Raw genomic sequence first — 22,801 nt, 5'->3', positions numbered from 1 at the left:
TTCCCGATGGGGACATTGTCGAAATCACTTTGTGAGACTGTCCTTTGTTTGGTAAGGACTTTTCAGGCTTGAATCACCTGATTGTCCGAAAAAGTAAGATGATTCCGTGCTTCGGAAGGCACGTTAAGCCGTTGGTCCCGGCTATTAGCCGTAAAAACACCTCCACCAACCCGCAGTGGAGCAGCGTGGTGGAGTATGCTCCATACCCCCTCCGGTTGATTGAGGGGAGGCCTGTGCCCAGCAGTGGGACGTATATAGGCAGTTTATGTTATACTATACGTATTCTGTGGTAGTGGTGAACAGATCCTAACACTTGCCTACCAAGCACTGAACCCTCCCAATTCCAACACTGTTTCACTATGGGCCGACCTTGAAGAGGTCGTAGTCAAGATCACTCACCGACACATTTGATAGTGTTTTTGTTAGTTGTCTAAATACTAATAGGCATCTAATTATAATACTTCAATTTTGTTAACATTATCAAAACGTAATGACCAAAAAAAAGTAATCAGTTTATTATTTCAGCCGTCAACCAACCAAAAGGGTTCATATTAACAAAGTAGGTATACATAATAATAATCTCGGACTCACAGAAAGGCACTCCCGACTGCCGACATACCCACCTAAACAAATGTAGATAACCCTCGGATTCCCAGACGCCACACTGTGTTTATGAAAAAATGCTCATTAAAACTTTGTTTTGCACCCGACACCAGATTGTAATTTTATTTAAATACGTATAACCACACACCACACCATAACTTTAGACAAGGTAGAATTAATTTAAAATTCTGATCTTTACATTGTATTTATGAATAAGGAAGTAAGTAAGTTTTTGACGAAATATTAATCCACTGTGACGTTCAATTTGTCGTTTTTAGGGTTTCGTACCTAAAAAAGTGAAATCCCTTTAATATCACTTTTGTGCCCGTGTGTCACCATTGGTATCCCTTTTCCTAGAATTCCAAAACCAAACATTAACTCTGCCTCCGTCTCTATCCCATTTTAAAGGGCTGTAAAGGGCGGTTTTTTGAACCGTGACATTGGTAGCCAGTTGAATTATTCACAGAATAAGTACAAATTTAATTAGGTACCTCTATACCTACATTAAACTGCTTCTATTAAGACCTTTGACTTAAGTCAAAGCCACGCTTTAAAGCCACGTGTATGTTGTTTGGAACATGTTATTGTTTACCCTTCTAAATGGTATTATACTTGCCTACATCATCGTGGGAGCTCTTCGCTCATGTTACATTTTACATTGGACCTTTGTGCCCCGTAATAGACCTCTACGGTCCTATAAATGGCCTGCAACACTTACCTCTTCTCCATCAAATATCTTTCGCATCAATGATAAATACAGTTAAGTACCCAAATGGTTTGTCTCCAGTAACAACAAGTGTTTGATACATAAATCCGTAAAACAAAAGACAAACAGATACAACTCATGCCCAATCTTTTCTATTTTATTAACGTGGCTTAACTTAGAGAAATTCACTGCAGTACACTCATAAGAAAATCGACGTCTCTCTATAAACCAAGTGATAAAACCGTCATATAAATAACAAAACACGAACTGCCCGTTATGTAGGTTAGGTACCTACCTACCTACTTACTTCCGCAGAGGGGAACGCGTGCGGTTGGCAACGCCGTCTATACCTGCCTAATTTCTCTGAGTGCCTTATTACAGATTTGACGCAGACCATCTGCGGCAGATGGCATTAACTACTTCGTAGGTAATAGATAAAATTCCAACGCATGAGAAGACAATTTACACTGTGCTGGAAGATAAACATAATTTCGTAAAAGGCAACAAGATCCGTTTTCTAAAACAATAACCTAAGTGTCTAAAACATCTTTTTACTCTTTATTCTACTACGGTCTAGGTAGTAATTCCAAACCAGCGGGTATTAGGAAAATCTAGCTCTACACCGATACGAATTGGTGTAAAAGAGTGTCCGTTCTACACGCTGTATTAATCTTTATTCTATGGTACTCGTATTAGGTACAAATGTACATACATACCTAATACAAACATCATTGCGTAGGCGGAATTGAGGATGGGTAGGTACTTATTAGGATCCCTGACAAGGAAATGAAAACAAAAAACCCAAACCCAGAATCCTTGCCCAGATTGGATCTATTGTTATATATGGTGTACAGTTGGCTAAATCCGCAGATTGTTTAAATCCGCAATGAAAGAGCGTGATGGGAGAAGCTCCAAACGTTCGCGTATGTATAGGAAATCTGTTTCTAGATAATTGTATTGGTAGTAACACCCCGATAGGGAGCGGGCGTCAGTTGTTTTTTCTAGTTTCATCGCACGTAGCAACGGGCTTTGCACTGATATGATGTAAGTAAGTAGATTATTAGACAGGATTATAGATGTAAAACAAACGATTTAAAACGTTTTAAACCAAATGTTGCCGTTTTAAACCCCAAATACTTAAATCCTTTTAAACCGTTCAAAACTCGTCTACAACAATAAAATAACTGTTTTAAACTTCATTGTGGGCAATTTTTGGTCACTTGACGTCATGTTTCGTATTATTAGTTCTTCTATCGTGTGGGTTGTGAGGTGGATTACCAACCCCATCAACCCTGGTGTCAGGATTATTATTGAGCCGCCATATTAATAGTTTAAGTATAGAATATCAGTAGAAAGTACCTATAGAACTAAACACGCAAAAAATATTATTATCAATAACAGTTTAACAGTATACCTATTACTCATTCAAAAAATATTTAAGTACGTAGTTTACTTCGTACGTACGTTACGAGTATTATTTCTACCTCGGTAAAATCAAGAAAATGTAGTTAAGGAAAACGTAGTCATCAACAGCAGCCGTTTTAAACCGAATAAATGGTTGATTTCGGTTTTAAACGGTTCTGTTTTTTTCGTTTTAAACGGATTGGTTTAAATGGTTTTAAACCAGCCTTACATCTATAGACAGGATCCGTGATAGCCCAGTTCGGAGAACGTGTGACTTACATCGTAATGAAACGGGTTCGAATTAGACTTTATTAGGATATGATATGATTATAACTATACATCTCCCTGCCTAACCCTTTGATAGAATTTTTTCACCCAACCGCAGTAATTAATTCTACCTTGTCTAAAATTATGGTGTGCTGTATGGTTATACTCGTATGTACCTCTATTTGTACGTTGTGTACATCAAAAACGCAAATTCTTGCCTAGGCCGCCAAGTATATAGCTAAGTATAACAACATGAAATAGTATCGAAGGGATAAACTGTCTGTTTCTCCTAATCTTTTTTACCGACTTCAAAAAAGGAGGTTCTCAATTCGACCGTATTTTTTTTTTTTTTAAGATACCGCGATCAAAGTGAGGAAATAGATCCATACTACATCATCATCATCAGCCGTATGACGCCCACTGCTGGGCATAGGCCTCCCCCAAGGATCTCCACTAATGTAAACCGGTGAGCCTACATGACGTGAAGATTTTTATGAGAATGGAAGAAGAATTCCGCTGTTTCTGCCTACCGCATTGGGTAATAGGCGTGATCTTATGTATGAATGTCTTTCCATAGTCTGGTTACCTAAAATCTTTATTTCAATGTGTTTGTTTAGATTTGACACTTTATCAATATACACGGACTTTGCACTTTGGTTTCGTTACAATATTGGACTACGAACGTTATAATCTACTAATCAAATATTGTGGGCTTAAAGATACTTTTTACATTAAATTATTGAGTAATAACTCTTTAATCAATATGTAGTAATTCATAATCACAATAAGTAGGTATTCATGTCTATGTTCAAAACTTACAAAATTATAACAAGTCATTTATTTACAGGATTTAAGTATTAGAAGAAGGTACGTACGTTTGGTCGTATAATAAGTATCAAATTAAAAGTCCCTATAGCAAAGTAGATTTAAGGGTTTTTGCAACTTGACCCTTCATTATAATGGTACTTGGTGGCTTACAGGGTTTGAGTTTGTTTAAAACATTTTACAAACTTGTAACGATGATAACAGATGCTTCAAACGAACTTCATCTCTAAAGAATAGCTACATTGGAAACATCAAAAACGCAAATTCTTGCCTAGAAGAATTCAAATGATCGTCAACAAAATTTAAAAAATAACGAATGGACGAATTAGATAGGTTACTTTGTCACTCAGACTATAAAAGCTAATGTAACGATATTGATAAGAGTGGTCCAAATCGGTAGATCCTATTGAGCTTTAGGACGCGTCATCCAGATACAAATAAGTTAATCAGGGAGACTTAATTAAAAACTTAATTAACGTTTTATACGGTCTAGGTACTTAGTACTTACCTAGTTACCTCCGTCCAAAATACTACATTGTTAATAAAGTATTTTTATTCATGTACCTAACTCAAGAAAAGTTTATCTTGCGTTTTAATTCTCACATTTAATCGCAGTAACATTTTTCCAGCCCTGCCTACCTTTCTTTTAGGTGGAAGATAAAGTCGGAAACGGGCCAGTGATGAAGATAAGTTGTTATTGCCCTTCTTTATGTTTCCTTCGGCTAGAGGTCACGCCATAGTAAACTGTTATGGGTAAGGGCCTGTCCACATCACCACGGCACGACGTCGTCGCCGTGGAACGGTGCGGTGCCGTGGCGCGGCACGTTGCCGTAACGTGGGAATTTACGTTGCCGTACCGTAAAAATGTACCTCACGACACCGCAAAGTTACACGTTGCTGTGCCTTCTAAACTTTCGGTACATTCTTCACCAAATAAATAACAGTCTCGTTGTAGATATGGACCGCACAAAACGTATTCTGCTTCTGTTGTGTGTGTAACTTTGCGGTGTCGTGAGGTACATTTTTACGGTACGGCAACGTAAATTCCCACGTTACGGCAACGTGCCGCGCCACGGCACCGCACCGTTCCACGGCGACGACGTCGTGCCGTGGTGATGTGGACAGGCCCTAAGGGAGCGTAGTAGGTATAATGTACCCATCAAAATATAATGGATGAAAAGTAAACAATGATTCTGTATACTTATAATTTAATACTATATCAACTGGGAAAGAGTCTCCTTCCTTTTTTAATAAAGGGGCAGAAAGTACTAATACTAATGCATTACTGGTTGGTAGTTCCGGCTATTGCTTATGTATAAAGTAATTACATAGATACGCCTAGACATTGACGCATTGATAAATATGTTACTACATCGTCTACTTACGTCTACTTAAAAACCGAAGTCCGAAATAATGACGGGATAAATAATAATATTTAATAATTCTCGAGAGATGGTACATTTTCTTTTTTCAATTTTCGCGCTAATTATACCCGTACTCGATTTAAGCTGTATTCTATGCACTATAGTAAGTAGAAAGTCACGTCACTACTATTGCGCTCCGTTTCAACTGTTTAATTCTGATTTTACTTGTTAGTTACTATTAAATATAACTAAATGAAACTAAGTTTTAAAAATAATAATGAAACAAAAAATTATGCATAATTAAATATTGTACATTTATCTTTAAATACAGTAGGTATATTCTTTTCATGTTCTGTACAAACTCGCATTATAATAACATAGCTATCGGACACTATTAGAACGGAACGTAATTGATAACAGGTTGTCATTTTGCACCTTTTCAAGTGGTTTTTCAAGTATTTCGATAAATTATTAAAATCATTGCTTAATTAATATTGTGTAACTTTTAATGTGGCGAAATATTGTGGAATTTAAGTGGACGTTCATAGTTTATCAGATTTACAGTTGGTAAAATGGAAGGAAGTCACATCAATAACTTTGCGTTATCTTTTCAAAACAATCGCGTAAGTTATTTGTACTTTATTGTATTACATATTTTCTTGTTTTGATCCAATAACAATAATAAATCTCACTCTCAGTATAATTAATAACTTGCGTAGGTATACTTATGTGATCTAGGTAATTAAAGTTATTGATATATTTTGTAAAGTTTACTATAATTATGTACGTTGAATCAATAGAGGCATGTTAATATCGGTATTACTGGGTTATTAAACCACTATAGTTACCGGTATAGGTAGGTACTTTACTTACTTCAAATAATTACAGCTCATAGGAAAAATTATAAATAATCTTTTTTTGCCTATTCATTGCCATAACATAAAATAATGTAATTACATTTTTCTAAAGCTATATCTTCCTAATAATAATAAATAACATATCAGATATAAGATTATATTAATCCCTGATTTCCCTTTTTTGTTTTCTACATATTTTATATGAAATGAGAATTAACCACTGTAGTTGCTTTTCCTTAAAATGTAATAAAGATAATAATGCAATATTTACAATATTTGCCAGTTTTATCCCTGAAGATTTGGCTCTACCCACCCCGTTAGTGATTATAGCATTATATTAGAGATTATATTATGTGTATTATATGTATAGTTTATATATCGAGGGTTGAAAGGCAAATGGGTTTAAGCGACATTTTGTGAACTTTACAGGAGAGCCGTTTAAAGTTTTATTTTTTCGAAAAAAAATCATATAAAAAAAACTACTGAATCAAAAGTGTTCAAAATGCTAAGAATTATTTTAAATTAAACGTTGCACAATTCTGTATTTATTTGGTTCGAAAAACACATCAGTTATAGATTTTAGAAGTCGCTTAATACAAAATGCCTCAATTGAACTAAATTACAGTTGAAGGAAAAACGGTTGATATCCACTAGAGCCAAATATTGGCTAAAAGCAAAATGCTTTAAGAGACCTCTCACTTATTAGTTTGACTAAAGCTAAATGAGTTAAACGACTTCTTAAAAAAAAAAGACTAGAGGCAAATCAGCTTAACCTCCATAAAAGGTTATATGACAGGGAAGGAAAATATCTTAAGTGACCATCCGCTACTAATTTCAATTGTATGAAATCCAAATATTAGTAAGATCGGAAATAAAGTCGGTCCTTAAGCCGTTTTTCCTGGGAGAGATTTTAGTCGGGCAAGGCATTTACAGATATTTGTACCTTACAATATTAGGAAAAATCACGGCGGATATAATGAGTAAATCGATTTCATTAAGAAACAGGATCTAGAATATAACCATAAAGATTGTTACACATGCTTAATTCGACTTTTTAAGTATATGGTAAACCGCGTATGATGGCAGATGACAGATGACTGTCACCAACTGAATGCGGGCAATAAAAGTAACAAATAGCTTTGAAAAAGTCTTAATATGCTTATACTCTGTGCTGAGTTTAATCTCACTATCACAACCTGTTTCCGATTTACTGAAAAAATTAAGACCACGTGGCTGGATGGAAGTTCCAAGCACTGGCTCCTACTAGATGGTACGCGGTACTAGGACAGACTGCAGTGAAGTACTGATTGCTCTCATATTAAGAGGCGGCCAGGGGTGGATAGATCAGCGACTTGTTTCATCAAAATTTCTGTTACATTTGCGCCTAAGACCTCCACTTCGAGCTGGCCATAAGATACCGTCGAAGTTGACAAACAATAACAGAACTCGATCATGCTTTTAAAGCCGAGATACGTCGGACATCGCAGCAGACACATCTGTCGATGAGATAATATAGATGATAATAATAATAAATAGATGGTGTTCCTTTGCCGAGCATTTTTATAGCTGTGCTCTGCTCTACCGAAGTTATTGGTTGATAAACCAGACCGCAAAACTAAGATTGGTGCGATGGTTCTAACGTGAAAATCAGCTCGTGGGGAACTACAGGCGGGCTTTTCTGTCACCATATGTCTCAAAAACAAATGCCAGGTGGAATAAGCTTGTGAAATTCAGCTCTATGCTGATTCCTATCAATCCAGTTCCGGTAGATTTTCGACAGCTTCAAGACTGTTTTCGGCCACAAACTTTGAAGAGAATTTCAATCTACAACAAGGAAAAGACCCAACGCCTCACTGATCAGAAAGACTTATTAGCAGCGCTTTGGACACATTTTAACGATGTCTTAAATCCCAATAGTAATACCAGTGACTTGTTTGTTACAACATATCGGTCGAGTTTGTTACAACAAGGTCGGGGGTTTCGCTTAAGATCTAGCGGCACCCCCGACCTTTGAAGAACTTCTTACCGCGCTAAGAAGGATGACGAATACCAACACATCAAAAATACCATCTGAACTGTATAATATGCCTACACATTAATAACTGGTTATACAAACTCATCCTGAAGATATGGGAGTCAGCTGCTGGAATGATTTTAGCCTTCTTCTTCTTTGCGAGTTGATGGCGATCGATATTAAATTTTAGCCTTAACGTTATTCTATCCCGTGATGCAGAAAAGGTACTTCCGGAAACCCGAGATATGGGGGTACGGTTTTGTTATTAAACAGATTCAGGCCAAAAGGCTTGAACAACATCGGCCTTTGTTATGTGCTGCGTGAGGCTACACGCGGCTTGTGGAAAACAGATTGTCCTGAAAAGTTATGACTTATCGTGATACGACAATATCATGACGACATGATGACGACAGTTTGATTTAGAAGTAACTTTTCAGAGCTATTCGTCGTTACCTACGGCGCGAAACAAGGCTATGTCATAACACATGGAGCCATGGTTCGTAGTCTATTTTCTTTATATATCGCTTCTATATCACGCATAAGTGGGATACTCTGTGGAATTGTTATTTATAGCTTAATTGAAATTAAGGCTAAAATGAATAAGATCATTTTTGATCTCTCACGTCTCACATCTATGCGTCAGTTAACCAAACTTGCCGAGGAATGGCCGATTCAATTAAGTCACACACCAGAATATTTATAGTTTTGTGCAAAACCCTTTTAAAATAACCATCCAGAGGATGCTCCGGGGATGTAGCTTCTTACAATGTTGCTTTAAAGGGCGCTGAGCTGGAGGAAGTTTCAAAATTAAAATATTTGGATTCTCAAATATGAAATGACTCCAAAGTCATCGGAGTTGCCAGCCCGGATAACAGGTGCGGTGGCAGCCTTTGGAAAACTTAAAATATTAGTGTACAAAGTCTCAGCGGCGTACTTGATACGTAACACTTTAAATGTCTAAGGTCCATCCTTCGCATAAAGCGGCAAGATGGTTTTCCAATAACAGAAGTATTACGTCGTTCTGGCATATTCGGAATAGAAGCTCTCATCATAAAACATCACCTACGATGGTGCGGTCACGTCATGCGAATGGATGACAGAAAGGTTTTCTATTACGAGGTGTCTAGAAGGAACTGTAAACAAGGTGGACAATACCTTCGGTACAAAGACGTACTCAAGCGCAACCATGTGGCTTTCAACATGCCAACTAATAGTTGGGATGAGTGTGTCTGAACCTGGAATAGCGCGTGATATAGTCCTCGAAAATCTTAGTCCAAGACGCCAAATACGGAAAACTCAACGGAAACCTTCCTACAATTACACGGTAAACTCGGCTGGCCAGCTTGATTGTATGCCATGTGACTAGATCTTCAATTCGAAGTTCGGTTCCGCTAGCCACGTCAAAGTCTACCACAACAACGACTTGGGATAGACACAAATAGAAGTCACCATCAACGGATACGGCTTGGGTGACATGATGACACGCACACTCTCGGTCTTCCCAATCGTAATTTTTAGCTGTGTGAACCACCCAACCAGGACCTGCCCATACTTATTTTGATATGTTGAAGTGATGCGGGCACAAGGTTTCATACAAAATTGCGATGACTGAAATGTTAACATTATTTCTTTTTTGTTTTGGAAAAACGTTTTAAGTCCTTTCAAAAGAAAATGATAGTTGTTTTATACGACAAAAAATTTAAAAAAATGTAGCATAAATAGCTGAAGTCAAATTCTATGAATATTTTCGGTAAAGGCAAAACAGTTCAAGTGCCAATTTTACTTTTAAACTGTCGAAGGCGGTTGAAGCGACAATATTTATAAAATCTGGATTAAAGCAAAAAGATTTAAGCGCCAAATCTATTTTCGTTTCGTCTAAGGACAAATGATTTAACCGACTTATCTATAACAAAACACTGTCAGGGAAAACGCTTTAACAGACTTTTAATCATGAAAATGAAAAGACATAACAGCTTATGTGACCGACTCATATCCCGGAATACGACTGATATGCCACCAGCCCAGAATTTTGTGCATTTTTTTGTCGGTTAAAACACGGGTTTTTAAAAATGTACCCAAAGTGCTAATTGGTTGAAGCGCCAAAAAGTAGCTTCGATTGATCTGAAACCAAGATCAGTCGACGCGGAAAAAATCGCTGATTCCGAATATATATATAAGTCAATTTCGCCCAAAATGTCGCTTAAACCCATTTGCCTTTCAACCCTCGATATGTATGTATTAAAAATAGGTATCCATAATAATAGGCATGTAAAATTGTGATTCTATTAACTGAGTGCTAAATCCTGTAACAACATACTTGTTATAGTCTGTTCCACTGACACACAATGTTTATTAGATTACCTAGGCATTATGTCATATATAACTTATACAATGGCAAAGATGACAGAGGCAGGCTGAGTGCCGTTCATTTCACAAAAAGTATTGACAAAGTGTAACCATGTAGTTTTTTTTTTTGTCATAATTCACTTTGTAAAATGTTAAGTTTAAAATAATGTATCAAGAAATGTTTGTAACAAATTAACATCTCTGTAATGTTCAGAGTAGGAGTGCAAAAAGTGTAATTTAATCAATAAACATGCCACAGTTAATGACAATGATTTCAGGCAACTTGTACAATATTTTAAATTTTGGCATTTTGTTGTGTACTTTTGTGGAGTCCTATATATTTCCATTTGCTGTCTTAAAATGGATGATAGTTATAACAAAATATGGTGGACTGTTGAATTTTTTAAAGAAATATGAGGAGGCCACTACACCGTCACGTCTTCGGTACAAATATAGCTTAGAATTACTGACTTTGTGTAAAAAAAGTTGTTTGGAAAGAGATGTTATATCTAAGGTTGTGTCACATGTTGGTGTAGTGATGGAGGCTGACTGTGATACTTACACTTGGGTTCAGGTACGTACTTATTATATTCAGGATCCAGGATGTTTTAAAGAAAAGCCAGATCATGAGAACTCAAAACTGGCGAGCATGCGTGAAGTCTTTAATGAGACTAGAAAAAGCGAAAGTGGTGTGTCAGGATCGTAGTAAGTGGAATTCTGTGGTCTCTGCCTACCCCGGACGGGAAATCAGCGTGATCTTATATATGTATTATATTCTTCTCAGTCCCCGCCACTTTCCGCTTGACGGAGCCTGTTTTTCCAATAATGCAAGGCAGGTATCTTGGAAAAAAACATCTCCTGTGAGGTGTCTTCATATCTTTCTGGACAATCGACAGCTAGGTAAAACGGATGGAAATCTTCAATATTCTTATTTTTAAATACCAAGTGTATCGACGTGTGCATCCTGCCAATCCTTACTTACGGTGCCCAAACGTGGTCGCTTACTGAGGCTCAAAAGTCCAAGGTCAAGGTTTGTCAAAGCGCAATGGAGCACAGCATACTAGGTGTAAAACGAATTGATCGAGTTAAAAACACTGTGCTGCGCTCAAAAACCGGTATAGCTGACGTTGGCAGGCAGGAAGACGGCCAGGTTAAAGTGGGATTGGGCTGACACGTGTGCATGTATCCCGAACGATGGGCAAAGATTATCACGCACTGGGTACCACAGGACGGACACCGCAGACGTGGTAGACCCCGGAAACGATGGCGTGATGATCTCGACGGTTATCGAAAAGACTGGATAGAGCTCGCACAGAACCGGGATACTTGGAAAGATATGGGGGAGGCCTTTGCTCAGCAGTGGGATCATACAGGCTAATACTAAATACCAAGTTTCAATTCAAATAAATCGGACCAGTATAATATTGCTCATACACATTTTAGGAGTGGAATGTAGGTATCAAACAATTCACAAGTATAGTACATACCAATAAGGTTTGTAAATAATCAATCCTGCTCGCCTATTCCCTCCTAGTGTCAGTAAGTATATTTACTAGTAGTAATCAATTACTCGCTGCAACATCTTTTACACATCGTGTGTTTCGTTCATAAACGTCCGTGTAACTGCTCGTCGTAAAGCCAGTCTCCGATAGCAGAAGCCCAATAAAATATTTGATGTCACCTCAGACTGACCGGCTATAAACACAGGAGTTATATTATAAGTAATACGATAATATATATAAAACTCGTAACAGGAGGTTTAGCATTATATTATGCGAGTCATTTCGGAGGCCTAAAAATGTTATACCGATATGAATGCGCTCGTAACTATTTTAATACTGTCTTTTTTTATGTGTCTATTGGCTTTAATAGAAATAAGAAACATTTCAATTGAACATTTTACTACGATATTGATAGCTTTCAAGTTATTAGTAACAAATAGTGTGTGGCCATAAAAACACGTCAATCAGAATCGACTGTTTTTGTTTACTGCGGTAACAGTACGGAACTTCCGGAGTAGTTTCTTGTACAACCCTCTGGCACGTGACTGACACACTTGGCAAACTGACCCTGATACTGCTTTATTGACCACTAGCGCTTCGACCCGGCTGCGCCTAGACGTAGAATGAATAATAATACTTCGGCCCGATACAATTTTATCAACTAGTAAATTAAATGTAAGATTTTCACCTACCTACTATGACTACGGTTATGGCTATGTATCTATGGTTACGGGTCTCTTCTCCCGGTTTTGAGTTGTTCTTTTGGTTTCTTCTTCTTTTTGGTTTGGTCATCTTGCGTTATTATCATAATATACCTTCTTCTGTCGTGTGGGTTGTAAGATGAGTTACATCAACCCTGGTATCAGGGTTATTATTGAGCCGCCAAAGGCCACACGGCTACTCCCTAACATATACAATTTAATTGATAAGATTTTCGTTTGTTTCCAGTTGAGCTACTGTGGACAAGACTGTTTAAAAATCCCATCAGCATTATGGAAAATGTATGGTGCTAAAGCCCAGTATTTAGACCTAAGGTAAGTGCTTCAGTGCCAGCTCTACATTCCATGTTTTTGAAAAGTATTTATTAAATACAAACGGTATGAATCTCGAGAATCGTTGACGTCGTCACAGCTAATAAAATTGATATTGGAACGGAATTGATATCTAAGTAGCAACCAAATGCCAATCCGAACATACCTAAAAGCCTAGACTTAGCTACTAAGTGTCACGAGTTCTACAAAGTTTCCTCTGTATTAGTTACCTATATTACAAATGGGGACATAAAAAATCTTGAGCCGACATAAGTAGCTAGAAACTAGAGAGTAGAGTCAGAAGTATGTTTAGAAACGTATCTTTAATAAAAAAGAAGAAAGCTAAAGATAGCTTGTTCGGTTTTTCCATCTCGTAACTACACTACGTACGTTTTCATTCCATAATTTTCTTGACTCCCACCTATAATTACCACCATAACTTGTTACAGAAATAGCTGTCCCCGAAACACATTGTTGCCTTTCCACATGAAATGTGCACAATAAATCAACGTGATGCCAAATTATTACCCTGTTTGTCGTAATATGTAAATTTCTGATTAAACCCAGCCCCTTTCGCTAAAGGGCAATTTATTACCGCCTTAATTCGACAAAGTTATTTGTTAACTTAAGTACAGGTCTACCGAGCACTTTCGTACTCCTTTCTTAAAGAAATATTTATAATTTCATATAAATCATCCAGTACGTATGATTCTCTCTAATGTAACCAAAAATCTAGATAAACATAGGGCAATCACACGAGGCAAACCAGAGTCGTAACGGAAACCTAACCTATAAACTAGGTATGTACCTATTTAACGTCAAACAGAAAGCTTTTTTACTGATTAAAAACAGATTACTTAAAGTTGATCGATTGAGGTGCTATCGTCCAATGATGCCCTAAACTGTTGCTTTAACAAAAGAATACATGAAAGACGATAAGAATCGAATTAATTTCATGGCAATAAAGAAGGGAAATGGCCAATTTCTTGTTAGTAATTTGTCAAGCCCGCTTATCGATTATGTCAAGACGGTCGTTTGTCACCTGACACGTCTAGACTATTGAAGGTTACAGTAAACTGACTATTAAAAGAACTTATGCTACAACTGGTAATAAAGTGATAGACGATAAACGGTTTTATGTGAAGTCTTCTGAGTCATATGATTTATGTTAGGCCAACATTGCTACTAGATAGCGTTTATGCATTATAAAGTTCAGTATGAGTTCAGTGCTTAAGAACTTTGGGGCAAAGACAAAAGAAAAAAATACCTATAAACTGAAACTTGCAATAGTTGTTTCAATGAATCACATTGTCTTCCTTGTAGCCTGTAACTATATGCAGTTGGTGAAGTGTGCCCTGTGCCCAGCAGTGGGACTCCTTTAGGATTTTTGTATTTACGTTATGTTATAGTTTCATTCATCCAAGTGGATGACGTGTATTGCGTGACTTTGTGCGTATGTTCGTCCGTATATATTATGAAGCCACGTAGTGGTACCTATACAAAACATAATATAGACGTAAACTTAGAGATAGAGAAGCCTCCACAAGTTATGTATCGTTTACGTAGGTCAAGGATAAGGTATAACGCAATTAGATTAGGATTTTCCTACCGATTTACGTCATTGAGCTTATTAAGGGAAATATTCTTGGAAAAAAAGACATGAATTCCAAACTGAAGTCTCGGGGTTTTTTCGTTTCTTTCTTAATCGAAATAGCTTTATCTTTTAACTATGATTTTATGTCCGCTGGCTTCGCACAGCTATATAAGCAAACACCTTATCACCAGCCCATTAATGTCCCCACTGCAGGGGCACGGGCTTTTCCTATGAATGGATAGGGAGGTCGGGCCTTAAACCACCATGCGGGCCCAGTGCGGATTGGTGGTTATTAACGACTGCTAATGCAGCCGGGACCAACGCAACGGCTTAACGTGCCTTCCGAAGCACGGAGGAGCTCGAGATGAAGGCAAACACCTATGATATAAATAAAAAATGACCTATATTTATGTGTTTTTTATTTTGTTAGGAGGGCTAATCCTTCTAAAACAAAATGTCGCGAATATAGGGTCGTGAATAGACGCTTCTCCAATAGAGTTTCGACTTCATCTTCCTAATCTTCCCTTTATGTTAAATGTTGGCGCTCTTTGTGACAGCAAAGAGTTACCTATATCATTTTTACCTCGGCCATCCGTATCGGAGCCCCATGGACCCCATGGGCTAGGGTCCACGTCTTGTACCTATAGGGCAAACCTTTCATCTGTCTATCACCAGAGTGTCGTCGCGTTCATCCTTACCCTGTTACTTTACAACTCACAAGATGTTTCCGTAATATAGTTTCCACTCGAGCTATTGAGGAATTTCTTGCGATTTTCCTCAGATTAGTTTTATTTATCATTCCGAAGCTGAAAGAATTAAAATTGTACCTGTAGCGTAATATCTACGTAAAATATAAAATTACGTTATCTCAAAAATAATTCTGTAATTACCATTATTCTGTAAGAACCATTTCTCAATTGAAACTGATGGTTGTCGAGCGAGATTTTGTTATGTTTGTTGTACAACAATAATAGATAATGTTTGGGTCGTTGCTATCGAAGACAACAATGCTTGTATAATAAATTATAATCCGATTTACGTAAATCGACAGACGGAATTCGTTACAATACATTCCGCCATCTTGAAAAGAGTTTTATTAAGAATTTGATTTCCGGTTTACACTAACTGGCTGAAATTCAGAAACTCAACAAAGAGCGTGCTTGGAGTGTTTGTTTTTTGTATTTATTGAAGTTTAATGTTTATCTACTCGTCTTGTCTAGCAGAGAATGGGGCGCGAGCATGAGCGCATGCATCGCAAACGGTTATCTCAACTATATTAAGAGTTTCAAACATTATGTCAACATTCCTAAGCACGTTAAATATTGAACAAAGTATGTTATATCCGCCTCTACTCCTAAACTTAACATCATAATGGAAGTGGCTATAGGTTAAGTACCATTCATGCGCTTTTGTTGCCGGTTGTAACCGGAGACCATGTAACGAACATAGGTTACATACATAATTGATTGAACTTCAAGGTTAATATCGCATGGCCCATAACCACCGGACAATCAAGACGCTTCTAGTGATACCTCATTTATCAAATTCTGACAGGACGTTTAGACAGGAGGTTTAGGTTGGAACAGAAGTGCATACACACACACACACAGCGGTCGAACATATAACCCACCTTTTCGCATCCCCGGTGAAAAGGAGGGTTATATGTTCGACCGCTATGTCAAATCCAGCGTCATCAGGTAGGTATTCTTTGAAATACGTCGACTTCGTAATTGTCTATAAACATTCAGAAAATATATTGTTTTCAGAGCGTACCTATTTCATATTCTGCGACAGGAAAATTTCACCAACTGTCGGCAATATTGTCATTTTCCGAAAAGACTTAAATATTCTACGCCTGAAAGCTTACAATCAAGTTGAATTACAATCTATTTAGATTTTAGCGTTTTCTTATTACCTGAGAAAAAAATCGTGATTGATTATAAGTACTTATTCATTTATCTACCTATAATATGTAACATTCCTATTGATATATGAGATTTATTTAGTTAGAGCCAAGTAAACGGCCGTATGTAGTAAGTAATGTGGCGGTTTTTCAATTCGAAGCGGTTAGATACCGTTCAAAGCAAAAGATAGATGGGTAGGTACGAAATATTTGTCAAAGTGAAACCCATCCGGATACCCATTTTCCTTAGACACTTGCCCTGCGGGTCTCGTGATTAATGTTAAACAGCGGGTTTTTTGATCTGTACGTAAAGTGTGTGGTGGACCCGAGGACAATGGACTAAAAATGTCAAAATGAAAAAGCGTGTCGCCCAGTTTTGAACACATTTGTACATCAAAAAGCAGTACCTAACACACACACACACACACACACACAAGCTCACGTACTAACACACACTGTTTAACAGTAGTCCAGAATCGTAAGCAATGTGGAAGCATGAAACATTTTTGAATGAATCTCTGGCGTGCCACTTTATCAGCGACGATTTATCTTTACGACATTATAATTCATGCCCTGGCTGTAAGTCCAAGTCTGATTAAGAACCAGTGTTTATGGGCGTGAAAACGTCGGCCGACATGGGAGGGAGGCATAAAATTGGTATTCTAATTTCATACTGTACCTTAGAATAAACAATAATATATTAAATACCTATTACGTATAGATCGGAAGTTCTCGTCCCGCACCGATTCACATCGGGTGCCGATCTCACTGGGTCTTAATTTAGTCTCAAATGACGGTAAGCCGCTGAAAAGTAAGGAGGAGAGTGTAGCATGTGTCTCACTACTCGCGCTTATTTGATTTTTGTATGGATTGTATTGCTGTACGTAATTTGGAAGTAAAATCACACCCCAGACACTTTATACAAACAACCTCGATTTACACAGACACTACACATTGACGTTATCAACACACGCAACTATGTGTGTGACGTCTGAGGGCTTCCAATTACAGTACCTACTTTAACCGTCATTACTTACTTAGGTAGGTAATACTACTTACGAAAGATGGTTTTATAATAATCAGTTAATATTTGTTTATTTCGCACACAAATCACAGACAAGAAATGTTGAACAATGAAGGTTCACGGGTTAAAAAATCTCTGAACTAATTAATTGCATTCACATAATTTTTACATTAAGCGCTTAGCCTAAGTTCAATTTTATTGCAAATTATTAGCATGTTTTGATGAACAATCACCATGCAAAATAAATAAATAGGCGCCGCGTAGGCGAGCCAGCGCGGGCAATTACTGTGAGATCAAATATTAGAATCAGATGAAAGAACGTTGGTGTACAATTTCAAAATTCGAACATATGAACTAAACTGATAAAAAAATAAAACAGCGGTCTGCGCGGTGCCTTCACGATTCAAGTCTTTTGTTATGTTGTTTATTGATGTTCAAGGGGGGCGAGGTAAACCTAGCACAGAACTGGTGGGGAGCGGAGAGTTGCTGTTCTATACGTAGTATTATTCCTTATACTATGGTAAAAGGGTCCGTGTAACAATGGAAATGTCTTTTCATAAGGTTAATGTGCTTTCCAAGGTCGTAACGGGGCGTTACAGTTAACGTTAGGTGTGGCAGGGGCGGTACGGTTACTAAACGGTAAATAATTAATATACTTTAAGCAAAAAGGTTTTACTTAACATGTATAAAATCTCTGAGAAAATTTCGTTAATTGGTTCGGTATACTTAAGGAAGCTTTGATCTTGGATATTTTGGTTTTGATACTTGAAGAGTACCGGCCTATAAGTTACTAATAAATACTGTAATATACGATCCCGACGACCCGATTACTCTAGCCATAGAAGCAGCCAATCAGCTCGCGATACCAAACACTTCAGGACCCCGATACCGACCCCGCCAGCGTGGTCGACGACTTCCCTCAATCAGCGCTTATCGCTATCGCGATTAATTCTTTCAAATATTTTTTCCTCTCAGACGACGCCGTGAGCCGAGGTTTGCGCCCAAATGGACACCCTCAGGCCTGTTGTCTTAAACGTTGTACCGGGTGAGAGCCTTCAGCGCTCCCCATTTGTCCGGCCAAGTAGTTAATGCCACCTGCGACAAATCTACAATAAGTCACGTCAAAAAATAAACTAATAAATACATTATAATATACCTATTATGTTAATCTACAACTCCGTTCTCTCAGAGATATGCAAACAAACTTATCTAGGCAGATGCCTATATTGATATAAGAATATTATACAGGGTGTTAGTGACGTCGTAGCGAGAACTTTGAGAGATGATTCAGACCATGATTCTGAATTGATATCAAATGGAATTTTTCGTTTATTAATTAAATTTATTTCTAAGCGATGTATTAGATCTCAAGTTCTTAAATTATAAATTGTTCGAACGGTTCGCTTTGGCAAAACAAAAATACTGTTGACATCTGCGACATAAACAGCGGCGCTACTTTAGAATTTTACTTTCTAATATCTGTGGGCGCCACGGTAGACTGGAGGAACATATTCAATACGAATTAATCTTATATATTTTTTAAGTTCATAAAATATCTTTAACTATTATAAGATTAGTCATACTCATAATAACGTCTGGTACGTTATTGTATTAAAAATATAAGTCTAAAAACTAAAATCTTTTATTTATATTATTTTGGTGTCTTATTTATTAATATAATTTACTTTTGGTACGTGTTATATGCAAGATTTGGCGATAAAACCTATCCATAATTGACGAGTAAACACCGTTTAGTAAATACCGTTAGAAAAAAATATTTTTCGTCCTATATCTCTAGAGGGCGGAAAAAATAATAAAATATATAAGTAGTTACCTAATATTGCTATTGTCTAGCTGAACTATTCAAGCCGGAAATAAGATGCTATAAATAATGGTCTGATACCGTGTTTATCTTGCAGCTACAACAGTATCGAGACTCTAAAGGGGTTGGAGCAGTTCACGAGATTGGAGGAACTGATTTTGGACAATAATAAATTAGGGGACTCAGTCAACTTCCCGCGCCTACCGCAGTTGAGAACCCTCTCGCTTAATAACAACCAGGTATCCGATTGAATTACCTTTAGATAGATTTTAAGTGAAATAAACTGTATGTAATTTCTTTAGGCAATTAAACCGAATCCCATACCAAAATTGCCAATATTCGCTAAGGTAAGATCTTTGAAAAGTGGGAATAGGTAGGCATAATTTAAGTAAGGAAAATTTTAGTCCTGATGGGATGAAAAAGGGTGGCAAAGTTTACATGGTTGAATTTATTTGAAATTTAGTAATAAGTAATGTTATACATTATACATCTTCATCATACTTGCCACACACACATTTGGGAATTTGTATTAACTATTCATCGTCTATTTTCCTAAAAAGTGTATTATCTTTTGTATGAAAAACCTATTGCCTTAATTTCCTGAATTTATCATAGTAGGTATAAGCGTATTTACACGCAGCTCTTCAGTATTTACATTCCAAAGGACCAGCTCAAATATTAAATAAGTTCAAACCTTTTGTTAAATGCTTTACTTGACGTGACGCGTGCCTATTACAGACGCCTCTCAACGCTTCTCGGATACGTATAGAGCCAAATTGGGTGGGTTATCCAACTTCTGTTTCGCTAGAATAAACATAAAATAGCATTTTTATGCAAATAAATTGCCGCAGTTTGATGAAAAACTTACTGCGGATATATTATGCATTTATATACACACGCCTGTAGTCTGAATGGGGATGCCTGAAACTGATGAGCTGTAAGTAATTAGAAGACAATTTGCAGCCAGTCCTAGGATATGAACGGTACGGTTACTGTGATCAACGCATCACCTATATTGGGTCCAACATGTTAGAAAGGACACAATCATTCTGTCGCTTCCAACTAATAGAATAGAATATGTTTATTTATCAAAACACTTAAACATATGTACATTACTAGCGGACCCCGCACTAGGGAAACCCTGTATCGCGGAGGTCCTGAATATTTGTTATTACCAAACACTTTTAAATACACTAGCCTAGCTAGCCTTTCATAGAAGTATAATTATAATATATTATTACAATTTAGAATAAACAAAATTAAGTAATAGAAAACAATAAAAAAGTTATGGCACATTTGAAGACAAAAAAAAAGGAGATAAGAATGCAATAAAAAAATTACATCTTGTGTATCCATATCTATGCAGCTGAAAGCATTCTGATTTTTATATTTTTATTCGTTTCTAATCCAGTATAAAACTCACAACATGAGGGTAATCGGATTACACCGATTTAAACTAAATTATATCGACAATTTATGTTCAGTAGTTTATAAAACTCCTAGACCTTTCTGTAGTTTTATGACTGGATATGACATGAAAAGGTACGAAGACCCGACCACCATTATTATCGCCATGTTATCGATATAATTTGTCCCTTTAGCTTCGAGAGATTTCATGACTTTGGACTCTTGACATTACCTAGGACTGTCTCTATTTTTGCACTTTCTTGCAGATTGCGGATTTGGAAGAATTAATTAAGAAGATCAGTGACAGTTTTCCATCTTTGTCATACTTGAGTCTTCTCAGCAATAAGGCATGCCCTAATCAACTATCTGATTTGGATAAAGATGACTCGGATTACCAAAGATACAGGTAAGCAGATTAACAGTTTTCACTTCTGTAAAATGCCTCGAGATAAATGGACAGAAGAAGAGACGAATATCCCGAAAGAAGCTTTCATTTATTTTAGGAGAGATTAAATTCTCAGGTATTAATCTATTAGTATTTCTTGCTTCGGAAGGTGAGTAGGTAAAACTGTTGTAACTACCGGCACCGGTATGCTTCTAGGTAAGGACCTACCTACTTGTTACATAAACCATGCCCCCGGTAGTTCTGAAATGACTGTGACGCCTCGGTGAGGTTACGTCATCCACTTCAACTGAACACACAAACAAACAAAAATATTAACCTTACAGATTCTACGTGATTTACAAACTCCGCAACCTTCGCTTTCTGGACTCACGCCGTGTGTCGTCATCAGAGCGCGCGGAGGCCGCCACTCGCGGCGAATTCGCGCTCGTTCGCCGCCCAGCACACTGTGACATCATAGCACACACCACGACCGTACTGTCCCCTCCGCGCCCGTTACCACTTGACTTAGCGTCGTTGGGCAAACACAGAGGTAAGCGTTACGTGCGAAAGGTGTACGTTTTGTTTCAAAACTTTTTCTTTCGTCAAAAGGACGGAGGAGAGGTGTTAATTTGAGATTAACAGTAAAGCACCTACAACCCCAGATTTTATTAAATTATTTAATTAGGTATGTTGATTTCAGGTGCCTACGGAAAATGTCATTATAAGTATACGGGCAAGCATTCTGAAGGCAACAGATTTATAGTTAATAGTGACTTGTGAACATGAAAAACAGGTCACTTCGGGAGCGAATGTGGCAGCGACAACAGCAGTGGCAGAACGAGGGCCGTGTTTACACCCTCGTGTTCATACTTCCCTACTAGCTGCTGTGAATTGAGCTGAATTTACATTCGTTATGTATAGACATATATAGAGGTGCACGCAGAGATCTCGCCTAGATCCGTAGGGAGTCCGACTAACACTTAGCCAGTTTTAAAAAACAAGGCGGTTATGGGATGATATTATATAAAAGCTTTATTTACTAGAGTAATTTAAATTTTATCCAATATTGTGTTCAATCGAATATTTTTTTAAGCCATTTAGATGCATTTATGTTGGTTGTTATTCCTATCTTACAACGACGAGTCACGTAACTAACTTAAGATTTGTAATACTTAGGTAAAAAGTAGATCTCGGCGGTATGAAGTGTTTAATGAATACATTACTTGTAGGTAATGTTTATTTTGTAAGTAGTAATCCATTAATTTGAGCCATAATCATTTAGAATAGTGTAATGACCAAACCTAAATATACAAGGGTTTTACTGAGACCATAACCATTATTTTAAACGTTATATTTTTGTATGAAATAAAACTGATTATTTTATTGTAATATTATTTTATTTCTTCCTTGATTCAAACGAAAGCCGATGTGTGATAGATAACTATGAATAATCAATAAACTTTGCACCCAATATTATAGTAAGTACAAACAAAGTACGCGGTACACGTAGTGATTTGCTAGTGATAAATAATTATTCTCTTTGGAAATTCAAATCTAGTGACTGGAATGATGCGCTTAGTATTTTTTTTGGAGGTTTTTGGTCTAGTTTGGTTGCCGAGACAGATGTAGGCATCGCAGTCCGTCAATATACAATCGAAATATCGATGGACGGTACAACACTATAACATAACAAAAAAGTCACAGCTGTCAAACATTTTTTTTTTAATAGACCAATTGTGTCAAAGAT

At 37.1% G+C, this 22,801-nt stretch overlaps 1 protein-coding gene and 1 long non-coding RNA gene across 2 annotated transcripts in view; both read left to right on the top strand.

The window, feature by feature from the left end:
* Positions 1-22,801, top strand: part of LOC126369559 (uncharacterized) — a 118,813-nt gene that overhangs the window by 84,366 nt on the left and 11,646 nt on the right. The window lies entirely within an intron of this gene.
* LOC126369536 (leucine-rich melanocyte differentiation-associated protein-like) lies at positions 5,586-22,443 on the top strand. The gene is made up of 6 exons (XM_050014021.1): positions 5,586-5,792; positions 12,837-12,922; positions 19,360-19,501; positions 20,936-21,075; positions 21,399-21,604; positions 21,755-22,443. Exons 1-6 carry the CDS (start codon positions 5,742-5,744, stop codon positions 21,832-21,834), a joined length of 705 nt encoding a protein of 234 aa, XP_049869978.1. The 5' UTR covers positions 5,586-5,741; the 3' UTR covers positions 21,835-22,443.

The sequence above is a fragment of the Pectinophora gossypiella genome, chromosome 9 (genome assembly GCF_024362695.1).
Source record: "Pectinophora gossypiella chromosome 9, ilPecGoss1.1, whole genome shotgun sequence".
Taxonomy (NCBI): domain Eukaryota; kingdom Metazoa; phylum Arthropoda; class Insecta; order Lepidoptera; family Gelechiidae; genus Pectinophora; species Pectinophora gossypiella.
Note: the sequence above shows the minus strand (reverse complement) of the source record. Positions and strands in the feature narration are given on the sequence as shown.